The sequence below is a fragment of the Phoxinus phoxinus genome (assembly GCF_949152265.1).
Source record: "Phoxinus phoxinus genome assembly, chromosome: 1".
Classification (NCBI taxonomy): domain Eukaryota; kingdom Metazoa; phylum Chordata; class Actinopteri; order Cypriniformes; family Leuciscidae; genus Phoxinus; species Phoxinus phoxinus.
In genome coordinates this window covers 46,246,576-46,268,590 of record NC_136876.1, presented here as the reverse complement: position 1 = coordinate 46,268,590, position 22,015 = coordinate 46,246,576, and the positions used below count along the sequence as shown (strand labels likewise).

The window sequence follows — 22,015 nt, the reverse complement described above, 5'->3', positions numbered from 1 at the left end:
TGCTTTGTGGATTCATGCGTTTTGAAGGAGGCATGGCTTTGAAGGGTGGGATATTACACGTTCAAACCTAGCTTGCTATTGCTAGCCTCTTTGAAACTGTTTTGCGTGTGTTTGGGTCTTGGGTAGGGGGTTTTGGGTAGGGGGTCTTGGGTAGGGGAACTTGTGCATTCCTAAAGCACGAATTCCAATGACCCATTATGTGAGAACAGCCAAACTAACACTGGCATACCAAAAACACCAACTTTGTTTTCCCACTTAAAAAAAGAAAAGAGGAAGTAGTCTTAAAAGTCTGAGATTTATTTGGTTATAACAGGGCAAATATACCATACATCCAATGGTTAAATCAGCACAGTTACCTGCATGCATAGCCACATTACTTATGGCCAGGACATTGGCCATAAGGGTGAGTTTGGTGACAGTTTTCAGCACACACTGGAGGCTTGGGCAATTCAGCTGCAGGCCTCACTGGAGGCTTGGGCAATTCAGCTGCAGGCCTCACTGGAGGCTTGGGCAATTCAGCTGCAGGCCTCACTGGAGGCTTGGGCAATTCAGCTGCAGGCCTCACTGGAGGTTTTGGGAATTCGGCTGCAGGCTTCACTGGAGGCTTCGGGAATTCAGCTACAGGCTTCACTGGAGGCTTCGGGAATTCGGCTGCAGGCTTCACTGGTGGTTTTGGAAGCTCGGCTGCAGGCTTCACTGGAGGCTTCGGGAATTCGGCTGCAGGCTTCGGGAATTCGGCTACAGGCTTCACTGGAGGCTTCGGGAATTCAGCTACAGGCTTCACTGGAGGCTTCGGGAATTCGGCTGCAGGCTTCACTGGAGGCTTCGGGGGTTGGGCTGCAGGCTTCACTGGAGGCTTCGGGTGTTCGGCTGCAGGCTTCACTGGAGGCTTTGGGTGTTCGGCTGCAGGCTTCACCGGAGGTTCAGCTGCAGGCTGCTCTGGCAGTTCATCGGAAGGCTCCGGCAGTTCAGTGGAAGGCTCCGGCCCATGCTCCGGAAGTTCGACGGAAGGCTCAGGCAGTTCAGTGGAAGGCTCCGGCCCATGCTCCGGCAGTTCGACGGAAGGCTCTGGCCCATGCTCCGGCAGTTCGTCGGAAGGCTCCGGTTCAGGCTCAGGCAGTTCGTCGGAAGGCTCCGGTTCAGGCTCAGGCAGTTCGACGGAAGGCTCCGGTTCAGGCTCAGGCAGTTCAACGGAAGGCTCCGGTTCAGGCTCAGGCAGTTCAACGGAAGGCTCCGGTTCAGGCTCAGGCAGTTCAACGGAAGGCTTCACTGGAGGCTTCTGAGGTTCGGCTGGAGGCTTCACTGGAGGCTTCTGAGGTTCGGTTGCAGGCTTCACTGGAGGCTTCTGAGGTTCGGCTGCAGGCTTCACTGGAGGCTTCACTGGAGGCTTCTGAGGTTCGGCTGCAGGCTTCACTGGGGGCTGCTGGGGTTCGGCTGCAGGCTTCACTGGGGGCTGCTGGGGTTCGGCTGCAGGCTTTGGGGGTCCGGCTGCAGGCTTCACAGGTCCGGCTGCAGGCTTCACTGGAGGCTTCTGGGGTTCGGCTGCAGGCTTCGGGGGTCCGGCTGCAGGCTTCACTGGAGGCTTCGGAGGTCCGGCTGCAGGCTTCACTGGATGGATACAGATAGTCAACTTTAGTCAGTCCATTTACCGGCATTCAGTCTCAGATACAGCACAAAACCCAAATAGCAAGTTTTACTCTTTTTAAATTTTAATCATCATCTGTCAATTTTGTAAAGCCACTCTGTGCTTGAAACCATGCTATTGGCTGAATACTTTTTACATTGAGAAAGATTTATTAGAAAACAAGACAAACGGAAATAACGAGGAAGCTGACCCAAACACTAATATAATAACATAACAAATACCTGCAAATGGAGCCATACACTGATGTCCACATCCATTGCTGCAGCATTTCTCATTGTTCGGACAGTCACTGTCATAGTAACAAAACTCGGTACACATTCCTCCTTCTCCAAAATTTGTGCTTGGACACTCTCCTGGCTTTGCTGTTATGCAGACACATGACAGAAACCACATCACTGAATACTGAATGTCTCATTCACTGTATGAAAAACAATGTTGTCATAAGATGATAGTAGGAGGTTTTACCGGAATATTCAGTCTATATACTTCATAGTTTCACGTTTAGCTCAATGCGTTGCTTGCGGTTTCTTTGCAATTATTTGCGAAACTTACTAGCAATTTCTGAGTGAAAACATTTTTTCAGTGTTTTTGGAAGACAGATAGCCTCCATCGTTAATTCAAACTCACTGAAAACAGGCGGCACACACGCGGGCCCACAGGGAAATTGACAGCATTTGTGTCCTCCAGAGCAGCCTCTATCAGAAGTGCATCCTCGACGGGACGGCTCGACCGTCAGCGTCGCCGGACACTGACCGGACACTACAGAATAGGATTCAAGAGGATCATTAGGGTAGACCAGGAAGTGCTGTAATAGTTTGATTCAGCTTTAGAAATGTGTCTCAAACTTTGAACTGAAGCAGATAAATGTGTGAATATTGCAAAGTAGCTTAGAAATCTACCATTTTCACTAAACTGCATCAATCAGTTTCAAAGACTGAGAGTGCCGTTACAACCTACCCCACTATAGTAGAGTGAGTAATAGTGCAATGCTGATAGAAAACATGGACATCAGTTATGTTGTATACAAATTTACTGGTGTACATCTTCACAAATTATGCCATCCCCATGACCACCCTAATTAACCTTTTAGGCATTTTAGTAGGCTACTCAACAGAAAACAAAGCAAACATAGGAACGCACTACATATACACAACGCAGAGTTATCGGTTAGAATTACCTCCCAATATTATATTGTAGGCTTATGAAGTTGTTAAACGAAAAAACTTTAGGCAAAAGTTTAAACTCTGGATTGATAACCATCTGGTAACAATTTTGTAGCCACTAATGTTCTTGTTTTAGATTAAACAAAAATGCCTATATTAGTGATTATATGGGTTTTACTTGCACAATGAAAAAATGAATAAACTTATGACAGTTTGCATATTTATACTTAGCTTATTATCAAAACTAAACCAACATACAAAGTTGAAATTCCACTTGACGTCTGTATTGTACTTTTGTAAGCCTACGTGCTGAGCTGTGTCGAAATTCAAACTTTGTTAGGCCCTTTATTTATGCACTTCTTCGGGCTGTGTAATGAAGCTAAAAGAACTTCTCACCTACGACTCCAGCGTCTGTTGTGCTCAAACATGCAGACAGACACAATAAAACAGCACTAAACGAGCAGTACACTCGAGCGGTCATCCTCTCGACCTGCAATCTCTCAAAACAGAAGATGTGCTGAATTTGTGAGTCAGGAGGGGCGGACAGCCAGGAACACAAAACTACAAAGAAAAACCCTGTTGCTGCATCAAAATATCAGCCAAGTCCCACAACAAATAACTCCAACCCTACTGAAAATCACCTGCCTGTAGCTTTCTAATATAGCCTAATCTTGAAGACCTTGATTAGCTTGTTCAGGTGTGTTTGATTAGGGTTGGATGTCGTGATAATTACCGTAATTAGGAGATGATTGAGCGTTTTATGGCAACACTATCAACGTCCAATGAATCTGTCAGGTGGTAAAGCGATCACGTGGTACAAGTCGGAGTTCTACCACAAGTTACAAGTTGTAATTATGACTAAACTCCTACACCTAAACTCTCCAGGAAATGGATATCTACTGGAGGCTGGCATAAATCTGCATTGAACATCAAGAGACACAGCACAGACAGAGGGCCATGTCTAGAATTTGAATCTGAATTTTTCAATTGCTGATTGATTTGCGATGCAAATCCATGCAAGTAATTATGAATGAAAACAATGTTTCCAGCCACTATAGTGAATACACAGCCATGGTTATATAAAAAACAATTTAATGATGGATGGTTTCATATGGATTACATAATCAGAGAATAGTTGTTCACTCAAGCTTTCTATAGACATATTTCTCATCGTGACTGAGGCAAGTAGCCTATAGAGTTTTGGTTCATTTCTGTGACGCGCTCCAGTTCATCCGATTTTAGAAGAATTCGTAGCCCCACTCGGGCCAAAATACGCATTTATAAACTTCAATATCTCATGCAAAACAATCACAAAACGCTTTGTGACATTTTGAAAAGCCGTGCATGGATCAAGACCACTGGAAATAGGATCGTAACTTAAACCCATCCCCCCCTGCAAATCGCAACCTGGGTGTGAGCGATGTAATGTTTAGGGGGCCTACTGTACCTTTAGAAATTGTTTTTCTTCACGAATTATGAGGTTTTATGGTTTAATCACGGTAAGATTTTTTCCTAGATTCTACAGTAAATGTATTGTTTGACCTCACTATTCAAGGAATAGACACATTTTCTATATTACGTAATAAACTCGCACTTCTATCAATTAAGTGGGTAGAACAAATCTTGATATGTAAAGTCTCAGTCTCTGTGGTTTTAAGAGATTTCAACCCTGGGGTCGTTCAGAGGTTCTTAAGAAGGTGGTCTGTTTTAGATCTTTGTCTTGGGATCAAACAACTTCTGCCGTCATCTTGGTCGGGCTTGAGCTGTGCCATCTCTGAACCAATCAGTCTTTTCCAAACTACTTAACGTTGACAACGTTCTTCCTTTAGCTAGGCTCATCTCTTTGAAGCGTGCATGGCCATAAAGTACTTAGCTGTATACATAAAATCATCCCAAAACAATTCTTGACGGACGTATAATCAAACATCGTTCAACTACATAATTCTATATCATGTCTACAACCAATATATGCGATTATTATGCTTTGTAGCAAATGCTTCAGAATGCAGCAGAAGACTATTGGTCAATAGGCAATACTGATTGAAACTCTTCACATCCTGATAGCAATCAATATTAGAAGTGTTTGAAAATTAAGAACATACCTTCTGTAAAGTTCTCAGAACCACCCACTAAAAAAAATATGTTCGTCCAATCATTGCATTCGGATTCAGACTTGGATTTATGCTTTTCCATGTCAACACTAATAACGGCGAAATTAATCTACATCAGTCAGATGGTACAACTAGAGCACTGTAAGTGGTTTACGTTCATTATCGCTGTAATGTTATGTGTTTTGAGACAAGAGGCAACTTAACAGTCTATCGTCTCGTGACACTTTGCAGACTCTGCTTTGTGGATTCATGCGTTTTGAAGGAGGCATGGCTTTGAAGGGTGGGATATTACACGTTCAAACCTAGCTTGCTATTGCTAGCCTCTTTGAAACTGTTTTGCGTGTGTTTGGGTCTTGGGTAGGGGGTCTTGGGTAGGGGGTCTTGGGTAGGGGGTCTTGTGCATTCCTAAAGCACGAATTCCAATGACCCATTATGTGAGAACAGCCAAACTAACACTGGCATACCAAAAACACCAACTTTGTTTTCCCACTTAAAAAAAGAAAAGAGGAAGTAGTCTTAAAAGTCTGAGATTTATTTGGTTATAACAGGGCAAATATACCATACATCCAATGGTTAAATCAGCACAGTTACCTGCATGCATAGCCACATTACTTATGGCCAGGACATTGGCCATAAGGGTGAGTTTGGTGACAGTTTTCAGCACACACTGGAGGCTTGGGCAATTCAGCTGCAGGCCTCACTGGAGGCTTGGGCAATTCAGCTGCAGGCCTCACTGGAGGCTTGGGCAATTCAGCTGCAGGCCTCACTGGAGGTTTTGGGAATTCGACTGCAGGCTTCACTGGAGGCTTCGGGAATTCAGCTACAGGCTTCACTGGAGGCTTCGGGAATTCGGCTGCAGGCTTCACTGGTGGTTTTGGAAGTTCGGCTGCAGGCTTCACTGGAGGCTTCGGGAATTCGGCTGCAGGCTTCGGGAATTCGGCTACAGGCTTCACTGGAGGCTTCGGGAATTCAGCTACAGGCTTCACTGGAGGCTTCGGGAATTCGGCTGCAGGCTTCACTGGAGGTTTTGGACGTTCGGCTGCAGGCTTCGGGAGTTGGGCTGCAGGCTTCACTGGAGGCTTTGGGTGTTCGGCTGCAGGCTTCATCGGAGGTTCAGCTGCAGGCTGCTCTGGCAGTTCATCTGAAGGCTCCGGCAGTTCAGTGGAAGGCTCCGGCCCATGCTCCGGAAGTTCGACGGAAGGCTCGGGCAGTTCAGTGGAAGGCTCCGGCCCATGCTCCGGCAGTTCGACGGAAGGCTCTGGCCCATGCTCCGGCAGTTCGTCGGAAGGCTCCGGTTCAGGCTCAGGCAGTTCGTCGGAAGGCTCCGGTTCAGGCTCAGGCAGTTCGACGGAAGGCTCCGGTTCAGGCTCAGGCAGTTCAACGGAAGGCTCCGGTTCAGGCTCAGGCAGTTCAACGGAAGGCTCCGGTTCAGGCTCAGGCAGTTCAACGGAAGGCTTCACTGGAGGCTTCACTGGAGGCTTCTGAGGTTCGGCTGGAGGCTTCACTGGAGGCTTCTGAGGTTCGGTTGCAGGCTTCACTGGAGGCTTCTGAGGTTCGGCTGCAGGCTTCACTGGAGGCTTCACTGGAGGCTTCTGAGGTTCGGCTGCAGGCTTCACTGGGGGCTGCTGGGGTTCGGCTGCAGGCTTCACTGGGGGCTGCTGGGGTTCGGCTGCAGGCTTTGGGGGTCCGGCTGCAGGCTTCACTGGAGGCTTCAGAGGTCCGGCTGCAGGCTTCACTGGAGGCTTCTGGGGTTCGGCTGCAGGCTTCGGGGGTCCGGCTGCAGGCTTCACTGGAGGCTTCGGAGGTCCGGCTGCAGGCTTCACTGGATGGATACAGATAGTCAACTTTAGTCAGTCCATTTTCCGTCATTCAGTCTCAGATACAGCACAAAACCCAAATAGCAAGTTTTACTCTTTATAAGTTATTATCATCATCTGTCAATTTTGTAAAGCCACCCTGTGCTTAAAACCATGCTATTGGCTGAATACTTTTTACATTGAGAAAGATTTATTAGAAAACAAGACAAACAGAAATAACGAGGAAGCTGACCCAAACACTAATATAATAACATAACAAATACCTGCAAATGGAGCCATACACTGATGTTCACATCCATTGCTGCAGCATTTCTCATTGTTCGGACAGTCACTGTCATAGTAACAAAACTCGGTACACATTCCTTCTCCAAAATTTGTGCTTGGACACTCTCCTGGCTTTGCTGTTATGCAGACACATGACAGAAACCACATCACTGAATACTGAATGTCTCATTCACTGTATGAAAAACAATGTTGTCATAAGATGATAGTAGGAGGTTTTACCGGAATATTCAGTCTATATACTTCATAGTTCCACGTTTAGTTCAATGCGTTGCTTGCGGTTTCTTTGCAATTATTTGTGAATCTTACTAGCAATTTCTGAGTGAAATTTTTTTTTCAGTGTTTTTGGAAGACAGATAGCCTCTATCATTAATTCAAACTCCTTGAAAACAGGCGGCACACACACGGGCCCACAGGGAAATTGACAGCATTTGTGTCCTCCAGAGCAGTCTCTATCAGAAGTGCATCCTCAACGGGACGGCTCGACCGTCAGCATCGCCGGACACTACAGAATAGGATTCAAGAGGATCATTAGGGTAGACCAGGAAGTGCTGTAATAGTTTGATTCAGCTTTAGAAATGTGTCTCAAACTTTGAATTGAAGCAGATAAATGTGTGAATATTGCAAAGTAGCTTAGAAATCTACCATTTTTCACTAAACTGCATCAATCAGTTTCAAAGACTGAGAGTGCCGTTACAACCTACCCCACTATAGTAGAGTGAGTAATAGTGCAATGCTGATAGAAAACATGGACATCAGTTAATTATGTTGTATACAAATTTACTGGTGTACATCTTCACAAATTATGCCATCCCCATGACCACCCTAATTAACCTTTTAGGCATTTTAGTAGGCTACTCAACAGAAAACAAAGCAAACATAGAAACACACTACAAATACACAACGCAGAGTTATCGGTTAGAATTACCTCCCAATATTATATTTTTTACGCCAATCCTTCAGTCACTTTGGTGCTTTCGCGTTCTGCACTTCTTTTCTCTCGAGGCATCGACAACACAGCGGACACAGGTAAATACACGACACAGATGACACAGATAAACACACAACACGGCTGACACAGGTAAACACACAACACAGCTGACACAGGTTAACACACAACACAGATGACACAGGTAAACACACAACACAGCTGACACAGGTAAACACACAGCAAAGCTGACACAGGTAAACACACAACACAGATGACACAGGTAAACACACAACACAGCTGACACAGGTAAACACACAACACAGCTGACACAAGTAAACACACAACACAGCTGACACAGTTAAACACACAACACAGCTGACACAGGTAAACACACAACACAGCTGACACAGGTAAACACACAACACAGCTGACACAGGTAAACACACAACACAGCTGACACAGGTAAACACACAACCCAGCTGACACAGGTAAACACACAACCCAGCTGACACAGGTAAACACACAACACAGATGACACAGGTAAACACACAACACAGCTGACACAGGTAAACACACAACACAGATGACACAGGTAAACACACAACACAGATGACACAGGTAAATAAACACACAACACAGCGGACACAGGTAAACACGCAACACAGCTGACACAGGTAAACACGCAACACAGCGGACACAGGTAAACATACAACACAGCTGACACAGGTAAACACACAACACAGCTGACGCAGGTAAACACACAACACAGCTGACACAGGTAAACACACAACACAGCTGACACAGGTAAACACACAACACAGCAGACACAGGTAAACACACAACACAGCGGACACATGTAAACACACAACACAGCGGACACAGGTAAACGCACAACACAGCTGACACAGGTAAACACACAACACAGCTGACACAGGTAAACACACAACACAGCTGACACAGGTAAACACACAACACAGCTGACACAAGTAAATACACAACACAGCGGACACAGGTAAACATACAACACAGCTGACACAGGTAAACACACAACACAGCTGACACAGGTAAACACACAACACAGCTGACAGGTAAACACAACACAGATGACACAGGTAAACATGCAACACAGCGGACACAGGTAAACACAACACAGCTGACACAGGTAAACACACAACACAGCTGACGCAGGTAAACACACAACACAGCTGACAGTGACACAGGTAAACACACTACACAGCTGACAGGTAAACACACAACACAGATGACATAGGTAAACACACAACACAGCGGACACAGGTAAACACACAACACAGCTGACACAGGTAAACACAAAAACACAGCGGACACAGGTAAACACCCAACACAGCTGACACATGTAAACACACAACACAGCTGACACAGGTAAATACACAACACAGCTGACACAGGTAAACAAACAACACAGTTGACACTAGTAAATACACAACACAGCTGACACAGGTAAACACACAACACAGCTGACACAGGTAAACACACAACACAGCTGACACAGGTAAACACACAACACAGCGGACACAGGTAAACACACAACACAGCTGACACAGGTAAACACACAACACAGCAGACACAGGTAAACACACAACACAGCGGACACAGGTAAACACACAACACAGCTGACACAGGTAAACACACAACACAGCTGACACAGGTAAACACACAACACAGCGGACACATGTAAACACACAACACAGCGGACACAGGTAAACACACAACACAGCTGACACAGGTAAACACACAACACAGCTGACACAGGTAAACACACAACACAGCTGACACAGGTAAACACACAACACAGCTGACACAGGTAAACACACAACACAGCTGACACAGGTAAACACACAACACAGCTGACACAGGTAAACACACAACACAGCAGACACAGGTAAACACACAACACAGCTGACACAGGTAAACACACAACACAGCGGACACATGTAAACACACAACACAGCGGACACAGGCAAACACACAACACAGCTGACACAGGTAAACACACAACACAGCTGACACAGGTAAACACACAACACAGCTGACACAGGTAAACACACAACACAGCGGACACAGGTAAACACACAACACAGCTGACACAGGTAAACACACAACACAGCTGACACAGGTAAACACACAACACAGCTGACACAGGTAAACACACAACACAGCTGACACAGGTAAACACACAACACAGGTGACACAGGTAAACACACAACACAGCTGACACAAGTAAATACACAACACAGCGGACACAGGTAAACATACAACACAGCTGACACAGGTAAACACACAACACAGCTGACACAGGTAAACACACAACACAGCTGACACAGGTAAACACACAACACAGCGGACACAGGTAAACACACAACACAGCTGACACAGGTAAACACACAACACAGCGGACACAGGTAAACACACAACACAGCTGACACAGGTAAACACACAACACAGCTGACACAGGTAAACACACAACACAGCGGACACATGTAAACACACAACACAGCGGACACAGGTAAACACACAACACAGCTGACACAGGTAAACACACAACACAGCTGACACAGGTAAACACACAACACAGCTGACACAGGTAAACACACAACACAGCTGACACAGGTAAACACACAACACAGCTGACACAGGTAAACACACAACACAGCTGACACAGGTAAACACACAACACAGCAGACACAGGTAAACACACAACACAGCTGACACAGGTAAACACACAACACAGCGGACACATGTAAACACACAACACAGCGGACACAGGCAAACACACAACACAGCTGACACAGGTAAACACACAACACAGCTGACACAGGTAAACACACAACACAGCTGACACAGGTAAACACACAACACAGCGGACACAGGTAAACACACAACACAGCTGACACAGGTAAACACACAACACAGCTGACACAGGTAAACACACAACACAGCTGACACAGGTAAACACACAACACAGGTGACACAGGTAAATACACGTGAGAGTTTTTGCTAGAAGACATTCTGGTCCCGCTTCGGATGCCACGATGCCATCAAGCGGTATCTCTGGTCGTAATCAGTCCTTCACTGACCAATCAGCGTTCATAAGCAGAATGCTAGCGTGTTATGGGCAACAACAACTCAACCTGTAAGAAATCGAAAGGACATAAGTACTCGTTCATTCAACTTTCGACCTATAACCCATGTTGAACTTGCAAAACCTACAATCAAATCTGAGATTTCTCAACGGCAATCGGGTGAAAGACAAATTTAGCCGTCTAGCTCCATAGACTCAAATTCATTTTGAACTCATGGGCGATCGCACCCAGTGGAACTCTGGTGGAACTACAACCAGAATTTGGTACAATAGTACTTAATAGGGAGTGGCCAGGCTTTCCGTAGACGGGCTCTGACTAACCCCTGACCCGACGCACAGCGTAATGATGAATGTGGAAGCTCAGAGGAAAGAGCAAAAAAACACCAGTCGCGAATTAGCAATTTTGAAGAGAAATTTTTCTATCATTTCTATGTAATAGAAGAGGAGCTTCAGTTTGTTGCACAGCCATATTTTTTTAAACCGAGAGAGGTTAGCTTACGATACTCCTACATCCTACGTCATACACGCGTCACGGGTTACTCTAGTGGCGCAATTGTCGAATTGCGTAGTATGCGTAAGGTCGTCTGGTGGAAGTTTTTTATTTTAGATTGGAAAGTTATAAACGTCAATTTTTCTTACAAAAACCCATGGCTTCACTTCCGAAGGCCTTTATTGAACCCACTGCACTGTAAAAAAATATTTTCATGATTTGTTATCACAACTTTTTATCTTTTGTCAAATCAACTTCGATAACTAATGTGTGAAGATAACATACTATTTTGAGTTTCTGTTTATTAAACCATTCTTCTTCATTGTATTAACTCACATTTTTAATTACAACAAACTCAAAATATTAATGCAACACGGTAACTTGCTTTTTTAAGTTAAACCAACATTTTATTTTTTTACATTGTGGAGCCATGTGGAGTAAACAAATGTTTTTCACTTTGTTACCCGCCCTTCACTGCCATTATAAAGCTTTTTGTTTTTCTTAAATTACATACAAATGTATAGGGGAGCGCAGGGCACAACGTAACACGGGGCTAGTTGTAACACACTTGTTTTTTTAATAATTCCACACATGCCAGCATGACGAAACTATGTATTTACTAGTTGCCATATCAACACTATAGATAAAAAAATTGCGCCAAAATTCAAAAATCTTTGTATGATATCACTGAACATTTATTTAACCATATCAACAGCACATTTCTTAAGTAATTTGTCATCTCTATTTTTTGTGTTTATTTAAAATTAGACAAATCTGATATTATTTTAATCTCCAATCTGAGATAGTTATTTAATGCTTCGCTAACCAGTAGAAGACACCAGCAGGGTTTAAATCCCAGTTGTGCAGCTGGGGCATGTTGTCACACTGCGTTACAATGAGCCCCTATTAGAAATATATGCTATTATATTCTATACTTTTATGAGTTCTATTGAGAAAACATGAGAAACATGTAAATAAAGACTGAGAGTCAATGTTCAGAAATTATTAATTAATATTTTGTTTTGAACTATGCTATAGCTGTGTTTTCTGGTATGTTTGTAGTCAAACTAAAAAAAACTTGTATTTTTTTATTATTAGATCAGATAGCATTTCAAGCTGTCACATGTTACATTAATGTACCCCACCTATGGGGCATGTTGTCACATTTCACTTCCATTATTTCGGGGTAAATCAATAAAACATTATACACTGTATTAATAAAACAAAACCACATAATTGTACATGTGGGAAAGTAATGTGGGGTAAAATAAATACTCTAAACCTTAAGTAGATTTACACAAACTGAGAAAGTCAAAAAGTGTTACGTTGTGCCACGCTCTCCCCTATGTAATAATAACAATAATTCGCAAAATCACCACCAGATGGTGCAAATGGACAGTTGTGACCTTTGTTCACACTGTTAAAAAAACAAATCATTAAAAAAAAATGTCACGTTTAATTAAAATGTCCAAATTTAAATAAAGTGCAAAACATTTAACAAAAAGTGTATTAAACGTCTCACTACAAAACATATGTTACAGCTATTTCCTGAATTATCATGATCAATAAACACAGCTCATTAATTCCATTCACTCCCACCTAAAAATGGGCAGAGCCAGTAATAGCGGCGGTAGTCATGGCGACGGAGAGTGACAGTCGCGCAAGCCAATCACTTGTTTCGTCCCGGTAGGAATTAATGAGCTGTGTTTTTTGAAGATTAAATACACTATGGTCACTCAATTTTTATACTCTCTTTTTCAAAGTACTTACATTTTAATTATGTATTGGTATATAAAGACAGTTTAAGCCAATTTGAAAAAAAGTTCTTTAGACAATTCTTATACACAACCTTTAACTGTAAAATATATAACATGGAGGAAGAAAAAAAAAAACACAATTACATGACTGGCAGAAACTAAATTACACACTTCCGATCTCTCAATATATCAGCATCCTCACCTATGCCTATCCAGTTTGATTATTTCATACAAAAGGTCTTATTGAGAATTAACAGGGGTGTGGATGTTGAGGTTTTGTTGAACATAATAAAGACCATTATGTTGATCAGTGTTTGCTTTCTTTGGGCTCTTGACTTTTTAACAGTTTATGCAACCACCGAGATTTTGTCAAGCAATCATCAAAGTTGTGCTTTGAACATCAAAGATCCTGACAAACATTCATTTCCTGGTTTATTTTGATAGCTCCTGTAGCCTATACACACACTCTCATATACACATAGCCTAACACATGAAAAGTAAAAAAAGTGAAATGATTGTTCTCTATTTTTTTAACCTCTTATGTGTGTCTGAACCTCTATGGTCTGAACTGGAGATTTGAGGCGGAGTTTGTGTGAGTGACGTGCGTTATGCAACCTCTCATCTGACACACTTGCAGCTTTCACTTCCGCAGCAGAAATGGAGCAGAACAACTGAAGAAACACACACTGGATTCTTTCTTACTCTTGTTTTTCACATCGGGGTTTATCAAGACTTTCATTCCACTGCCTTCTCTGCGCCTTTCACTTCAAAGGTAAAGTGTAAGAGTTTCATGTCCTGAACGTTTTACCGTATGATCGCGTTGGACTGCAGTCTCTGTTTACATATGTTCACTTGTGTTTCACTAAAACTGCCCGTGCTAAAGATGAAACAATCATGCATATTATGAATAATGGCAGTGTCCACAGGCCTATTTTTGGGTCACTGGTCTGGTTGTACAGTTATTTTTTAACTTGGGGGTTGTTGTATTGTAACGTTAGCTACAATTGCTCTTTTAAACGTTCATACAGAGGCCATGCATCTTAGATGTTTACTAGCCTAAGTTATACTAAAAAGTATGCGTTGCTGTACAAACACTAAGCAATTTAATACCAGACGTGGTGAAAGTCTAAAAATATAGTATATTGACATCCGTTTCAATACTCTACATCAATACTTTACATCGGTTATGTGTTTCTGATCATAATGCTGTTCATCAATTTGGTTTTAACCATTGGGTTTGTAATAATAATCATTATTTTTTCTCCACAGGAAGGGATTTTCATTAGAAGTGCAGCGATGGTGCAGAAATATCAGTCCCCTGTGAGGGTTTACAAGTTCCCCTTTGAGCTAGTAATGGCGGTGAGTTTTTAAGAAATTACATATGCGCATGAGAGAGCACATATCATATTGTTTAAAAGCCTATCTATATTAGGCTAAATCCTTTTACATCTAGAGTTCTCTCTACTTTGTGTGTGTGTGTGTGTGTGTGTGTGTGTGTGTGTGTGTGTGTGTGTGTGTGTGTGCGCGCGCGCGCGCGTGTTTCCAGCTTTGTCTTTGTTAATTTATGTGTGTTTATTTTTATTGAGTAATGTTTGCAAAGTTTGTCTAGTCAGCTGTACTGTGTCTCAAAGCGGCATTGCTCTAGAGTTCACTAGACTGTCAGCTCAAATGTAAATCTTTAACCTCACAGAGCACAGCTTTCTATTGTTTTATTGCTTTAATAGCATTTGTGGTTTGAATTGAACTGGCTTTTCAAATGTTCCTGGCTTATCACTCTAAACTGCTGACCAGACATTGTAAAATCTACAACAACAGTGGATTATTGCCTGCCGAGAGCATGAAACTATCAATATTCAAGAAACATTTAGAAACCAAACTGTCAAGACTGTAAATAAATAAAATCACACCTCAGCTATTACTAGCCTATATTTATACATAAAAATGTATAAGAGGCCTTTTAGCCTCTTATATGTTCATAATTTTGCATATTGTTGGGCAGCTCATGGTAATAGTCATTTAAAAATAATAATAAATTGCAATACATATATATTAGGGCTGTCAAAAGATTAATCGTGATTAATCGCATCCAAAATAAAAGTTTGTGTTTACATAATATATGTGTATAATTATTTAGATGTATAAAAAAAAAAACACAATCATGTATATATTTAAGAAAAATTGGTTATTTATATATAAAATATTTATATATATAATATAAATTATATTAATGTATATACAGTATATAAATGCAATTATTTCTTAAATATATACATGAATGTGTGTGTATTTATTTATACATAATAATTATACACAGTACACACACACATATATTATGTAAACACAAACTTTTATTTTGGAATGCGATTAATCACGATTAATCTTTTGACAGCCCTAATATATATATATATATATATAAGACATTTTTGTTACAATAAACAATGTTGTGTGGGATCACCACTAATAATAGTATATCTTTTTTCATTCAGTGTAAAATATGCATCCCGAAAACCAGTTGAAATCCATTCACTTGGATATATTACCTGAACTTTATTTTCTGTTATAAAGCGGATTAGATTTAGATGAGTCTAAATTCTGTTTAGACGTGCAACATTTGAAGCTGCTGTAAAATGCAGATAAGCACACACACCAATAACTGATCTATAAACTTCGACTAAACATCATCGGTAAGATAATGAACTTGGGAGAAGAATTACTCAATTATTTAAATGTTCAAATTCTTTATATTATAAATATTTACCAATGTCAATGGTCAAAATATTACTGTAACTTACGGTTTCGAGTAGGGATGGGCAACGATTAAGGCGAGACACTACAGGTGAATAGGGTACAATTTTAAAATAATAGATATAACCATGAAACTTCCTCAGTTGATTACTTACACAAGTTCATAAAAAAAATGTATTACAAGTTTTTGAAATTTGTATGTTTAATTATGCAAATTAGGCATTTTCTCATTAAATATGCGCAATTTTGCATACATTTTCGGTAGATAGATCTGAACATATGATAAAACCAGGTTCAAAATTATTTTTTCATTTTGATAACACACAAGATGAAAGAAGATGTTCAGAGGGATTTCAGGATATATGCTTTCATTACATAGGAATCAAAATATACTGTCCATAGCCTTAAAAAAATAGATTTTCACCATATATTTTTGATTAAAATGTCACATAAATCAGGCCAGGAATGATTTATTAACAAATCCCTCTGAACATATCTTCAGAATACTGCTGAGTGTATAACTGGAGAGTTTGGTGTACATCGGTGCTACATAGGCTGAGATGTTTCTACTGGAGGATGACAAAAAACTCATTTTGAGAAAAAGGCATTTAAAGATTTGTAATGTAAAAAATTATACTTTTTTAGTGGAAACAACTATTTACTGACACAATATCTAATCAAATCATTAGCAACAACAATACAAACCACCTAAATCACATCAAAACTTATAAACACAGCATGTATGGCCTTCAACTGAGCAGAAAAACAGTCAAAAACACACATCTAAATGTCAGAGCGCGTCACGTGATGCATCTGAACCAATCACGGTGTCAGAAATTGACATCAGCCAATGAGATTTCGCTTTTAGGGTTAAATGCCCATTGAACTTTCACGATTGGTTGCTGATTAAAAGGAAATGACCATATTTGGATCTGACAGCATTGTACAGAAGAGAGAGAGAGCTTTCCAGCGGTGTGTGAGATTAAAGGAAGAACACAGAGATCGCGGAGCAGGACGTTGATTTATAACGCCAACTTTTGTTGAATTTCGGATAAATCTACAGACGCAAACAGACAAAGTGTAGTAAAATAAAGACCTAAATGTGTATTTTGAACTTTTTTTCACCACAAGTCTGAAAGAAGACATGTTATTGAAGACATATAGCCCAAAATCTCAAAATTGACCAGTGAAAAAAAAACAATGTTTTTGCCTGCCGTGTCTCGCCTTAATCGCATCCAAAATAAAAGTTTGTGTTGTATGTGTATTGTGTATAATTATTTTGTATATATAAATACACACACATGCATGTATAGATTTAAGAAAAATTTGTTATTTATATAAAATATTTATATATAATATAAATTATGTATAAATGCATACATGCAGATATTTCATATATATATATATATATATATATATATATATATATATATATATATATATATATATATATATATATGCATATGTGTGTGATGCACTCGGTCTCTCTCGCGCACAATTGCTCGCGCGCAGACACACTCGGTCTCTCTCGCCCAGTTCGCTTCGCTTTTGTCCAGTCCGGCAAATCATTCTAGTTTCTACATCTATAAACTAAGCTGCGCGGTGCAGGGAACAACTCGGATTATTGGCTCGCCATGGAGCCAGCGCTAGATTGGCTTTGCAAAAAAAAAAAAAAACTTTAATATGGAGCGTTCTATGACCGGAATAACGCATTTTAAATATCGCACGATCACGCGAATTTGATCGTGGGAAGCCAAAATCATGATCGTGATTAAAATTGGATTAATTGCGCAGCCCTACTCGCAGCTTTCGGCTGTCAGAACACAAACTAAAGCTGCTGCTCTCCGTGTGTTTTTCCGTCGTCTCCATATGTAGGCCTACATTTCGTGTGCTCATTTTGTCCATTAGATGGAAAGATCTGAAAAAGGCCATACATTTACCCTCCCATAGACCTTCCCCTCGAAGAAACAGGACTGAAGCGTTTGAAAGTGGACAAAAGAGACGGATTAAAAAACAGGTGTGAGCGGGAATGCGTCTCCCTCGTCCACTTGTGATCCGATCCACCGAAACGCATAGCTGCCCCCCTCCACATCAGCAGCTGCCCTGATAAAGCTGACAAGAGCTGATGACAGCAGCATTCCAGTACACGCTTAATAAAGCTTAGCTGTTCTAAATCCACTGTAAAGCACGGCTTCAAGCGGCTTATTGCGTTTATAAAACGGTTACTTCTTAAAAATATTCATTTTAATATTCATTTCATTCATAAAAGAATCACAAGCAACAAAAAATATAACGTTATAATAACACTTGTATTCCTCCGCCAAGCAATGTAGTTCCAGAGGTTGCTAAGCAACACATGCAGCAACAAAGAATCACAAACGGCAGTTGTGCAGTAACACTAATGTAATGCGCTCACAGGTGTGTGTTTGTTGAGTAACACTAAATGAGTGCATAAATTAACACTAAATTAGCGCATTACATTGCTCACAGCACAGGTGTGTGTTTGTTGAGTAACACTAATGTAATGCGCTCACAGGTGTGTGTGTTTGTTGAGTAACACTAATGTAATGCGCTCACAGGTGTGTGTGTGTTTGTTGAGTAACACTAAATGAGTACATAAATTAACACTAAATTAGCGCATTACATTGCTCACAGCACAGGTGTGTGTTTGTTGAGTAACACTAATGTAATGCGCTCACAGGTGTGTGTGTGTTTTAAGTAATTTACAACGGCTTCGAACGCGGCTCAACCAATCAGAATCAAGGACTGGAACTACCCGTTTTATAAATCCTTTTGTCCCGTGAGCTTTTAATGTCATCTCACCCTTTACACAAACGTTAACTGATCTTTAACACTTCATGAACTGAGAAACCTTGTGAAAATGAAGTGCACTTTAGCATCTTTATATGTAATTACATAATTACTTCTATTGGCTTTGAAATACGCTAAAAAGTTACTGCAGAATGAACCGACAATCATTTTTGGTCAACTAACTTTAACTAACTTACTTTAATGCCATTTCTATTGAAATGTGTCATGTATTTAAGTATATTTGTTGTACTTTAGTACATTTTAAAATATATGAACTTATCAAAAACACTATTCAGATTATAATCATGTGCTTTAGCCTAATATGTTAGTCAACACTTACAAAACAAGTGCACTTCTTTAAAGCATGACAAAATAGTATTAAAACGATGATTTAAAATGCACTGTAAATGAAGCTTTTAATTAGACATTATAACAAAGTGGACTTTTTAAAAGTGTACTTAAGTGTGTTAAGAAACAGTCGTGAAAGTATTTAAGTTGGCTTTTATTTCATTCATATTTTCTGCAAGTAATTTTTTTTTTCAAATAAAAAAATATACTTTTAAGATTTGAAGTACATCAAGTTCACATTAAACATAATTAAGCACACTTATCTTTCTCAAGGGAAAGAGGCATAACTTTAGGACACGTTTAAACATGTATTACTGTTTGTCACTGTATTAGATAATAACTATATCAAAGTGGTAAAGATGAGGCAATATGATTTTGCCGTTTTGTGGTTGTGAAGTGTATCCATCATATCATTTATGGGAGGAGAGTTTATTTCCTATAGCGATACTAAAAAATAATATTGATTTATTTTACACATGAATGCAATATAACACTGGTCTGAATGTGTGGAGTGATTAATTCTGGCACAGTGTCAGTAATCTCAAGGCATGATTGATCAGCCGGTTAATTAGGTTACAGTTCACACGCATTGATTATCCCCCCCCCCCACACACACACACACACAGTGACATCATTTCCCCAGGCGAAAGTGCTAATCACTCGCTCTTATCAACATTATTATTGTGTATTGTTTTTTCAGATTTGCTGAGTGCACAGTTTGACGTCATGCTTTAGTCAGCACGGGTCGCTGCTCACACTTGACATGAATCAGTGTGCCTCTCCTGTCAATCAAACTTCATCTGGGGCAGAAGGCTCGGGGTTAATGTCACAAAGGCTTTACATTGGTGTTGGGCTCGTTGCTCGCAATATAAGACCCACGTCCACATGTAATTGTGTTTGTATAGGAGAAACTACAGGGATTGGTCTAGATTTCCAAGACGGCACACATCACGGGGGTTGAGCGAATTTGAATTGAAACTGAGTGTGTTAGTGCCCATCCATTTTGTGCCCGCCGGAAGTATTGTTTCGAGTCAATTTTTTTTAAAGCATTATAAGCAATGTACGGAAGAGGATTAGGGCCAAGCAATAATAACTAAATAAAACCATCTCGAGATTAAAGTCATTATAATGCGAGATTAAACTTGACACATTTCGAGAAAAAAAAGTCGAAATACAATCTTGAGAATAAACTTATTACATTTAGAGAATAAAGTCGTTGTGCTTCGAGAAAAAAACTTGTTAAATTTCGAGAAAAAAAAGTCGAAATACAATCTTGAGAATAAACTTATTACATTTCGAGAAAAAACTGTCTCCACGGTTACTTCGTAAAAACCTTTGCATTGCTGCCAGAATACAATTTTCGGTCCCCATGTCTGCGCGGATCCTCTCGGGACACCCTCATATGCCAGTAACTGTTTTTATGAAGTAACTGGCTATTACTTTAGGATGTTGGTTGTGTACGCCTCCATCCACAGAATGTAACGACTGTAACCATCTATACAGCCATTTATGGCAATGCCGTACGGTTTTAATTTATCATAGCTGTCCATATGGTGCATTATTTGGGCCAGCGCAAGTGTACTGGCGTCTTCTCAAGCGTCTCCTTCGTCGAAATTCCACACTTTTGTGTACAAGATTGTATTTCGACTTTTTTCTCGAAATTGTACAAGTTTTTTCTCGAAACACAATGACTTTATTCTTGATATTTAATGAGTTTAGTCTCAAGATTGTATTTCAAGTTTTTTCTCAAAATTTAACAAGCTTTTTCTTGAAGCACAACGACTTTATTCTCGAAATGTAATGAGTTTAGTCTCAAGATTGTATTTCAACTTTTTTTCTCGAAACTTAACGAGTTTAATCTCGCATTATAATGACTTTAATCTCGAGATGGTTTTATTTTTTTATTATTGCTTGGCCCTAATCCTCTTCTGTAGTAATGAACCAAATCAACCTTCTGCAAGGTAAATAATAGCATGAAAAATATTGATTTGAGGCCAAAAAGTGTTTGAAAATGGGAGAAAAAAATATAAAGGTCCTAATATATTTTAGTGAAGGGGAAAAAACTACTATCCCATAAACTGCATAATCAAATTAAAAATGATAGAGAAATATTAAACTACTAATTTAAAATGTTGATTATATACCGTATATAAAGCATATTTTTAGTATTTTGAGAGTATAGGGAGACTCGATTGCGTCGTTCGCAGTGTGTCATGGGAGTGGGCGGAGCTAAAGAGCTATTTTGGCACGTTTTGTTGTCGCGACTCTCTGATTGGTGGGATTTTTCTGTTCATCATCATGTGTAATGTAGTTTTACTGTAGATTAATGTAGTTTTGTTAAACGCCATTATTTTTAAACCAAATTGAAATAGAGCGAGCGGGCTGACGGCTTCCATTAGTTCAACACCACAGATCATTCATGTTGACTAATTATGTATATTGTTCCCCTGATATGGACATTTCAGGATAATAATACATTTTAGTTCATTAAATATAATGACATTTATAAAAAAAATCGAATATTTCAGGAAAGTTTCATATTGAAATTTGAAATTAAATTGTATAATTTTTTTTAATTTTGTTCTATTTTAATTCTGCTTTATTAAATTCAAATTACCATTATAATTTTACAAATTATAGAGAATTCAGGAGTTAAATATGCATTTAAAAGGCATTTTTCTTCTCCCAAACAGATATAGGACCGCTGTAGTGAGGCTTATTGTTCCTGAAAGTAGAAATTTAATACACAATGCTTAATCCCTTACATAAAAGCGGTTATTGTGTTCAGTCCAGA

General features: G+C 40.2%; 3 protein-coding genes across 10 annotated transcripts in view; 1 reads left to right on the top strand and 2 right to left on the bottom strand.

Annotated features, from left to right (window-relative positions):
- Positions 1–250: 250 nt before the first annotated feature.
- LOC306995484 (uncharacterized protein) lies at positions 251–5,817 on the bottom strand. Of its 8 annotated transcripts, none has more exons than XM_079607138.1 (6): positions 3,205–3,441; positions 2,273–2,404; positions 1,867–2,007; positions 1,502–1,608; positions 599–1,456; positions 276–531 (listed from the first exon to the last, which is right to left on the bottom strand). In XM_079607138.1, exons 1-6 carry the CDS (start codon positions 3,287–3,289, stop codon positions 529–531), a joined length of 1,326 nt encoding a protein of 441 aa, XP_079463264.1. In that variant the 5' UTR covers positions 3,290–3,441; the 3' UTR covers positions 276–528. The 8 variants fall into 8 exon arrangements, with proteins under 8 accessions (XP_079463257.1, XP_079463264.1, XP_079463263.1 ...); XM_079607136.1 differs by having other exon boundaries at positions 284–856; positions 917–1,456; XM_079607137.1 differs by having other exon boundaries at positions 599–1,608; positions 3,205–3,455.
- LOC307010288 (uncharacterized protein) lies at positions 5,650–7,523 on the bottom strand (the record flags this gene model as incomplete). Its single annotated transcript, XM_079634837.1, has 4 exons — positions 7,399–7,523; positions 7,000–7,137; positions 5,786–6,741; positions 5,650–5,673 (listed from the first exon to the last, which is right to left on the bottom strand). Exons 2-4 carry the CDS (start codon positions 7,094–7,096, stop codon positions 5,650–5,652), a joined length of 1,077 nt encoding a protein of 358 aa, XP_079490963.1. The 5' UTR covers positions 7,097–7,137; positions 7,399–7,523.
- Positions 7,524–13,881: 6,358 nt separating this feature from the next.
- Positions 13,882–22,015, top strand: part of sec14l1 (SEC14-like lipid binding 1) — a 31,217-nt gene continuing 23,083 nt past the window's right edge. The window contains exons 1-2 of the mRNA XM_079607120.1: positions 13,882–14,089; positions 14,587–14,676. Coding sequence (XP_079463246.1) covers positions 14,614–14,676 — 63 coding nt within the window. The 5' untranslated portion in view covers positions 13,882–14,089; positions 14,587–14,613. The remainder of the gene's footprint in view (positions 14,090–14,586; positions 14,677–22,015) is intronic.

Coding starts and splice junctions, on each gene's coding strand:
- LOC306995484 (XM_079607131.1), bottom strand. CDS start 3,289: ATGACCGCTCGAGTGTACTGCTCGTTTAGTGCTGTTTTATTGTGTCTG. Junction 2,405..3,204: donor AACAGACGCTGGAGTCGTAG/GTGAGAAGTTCT, acceptor CCTATTCTGTAG/TGTCCGGTCAGTGTCCGGCG. Junction 2,008..2,272: donor GTGTGTGCCGCCTGTTTTCA/GTGAGTTTGAAT, acceptor TCTGCATAACAG/CAAAGCCAGGAGAGTGTCCA.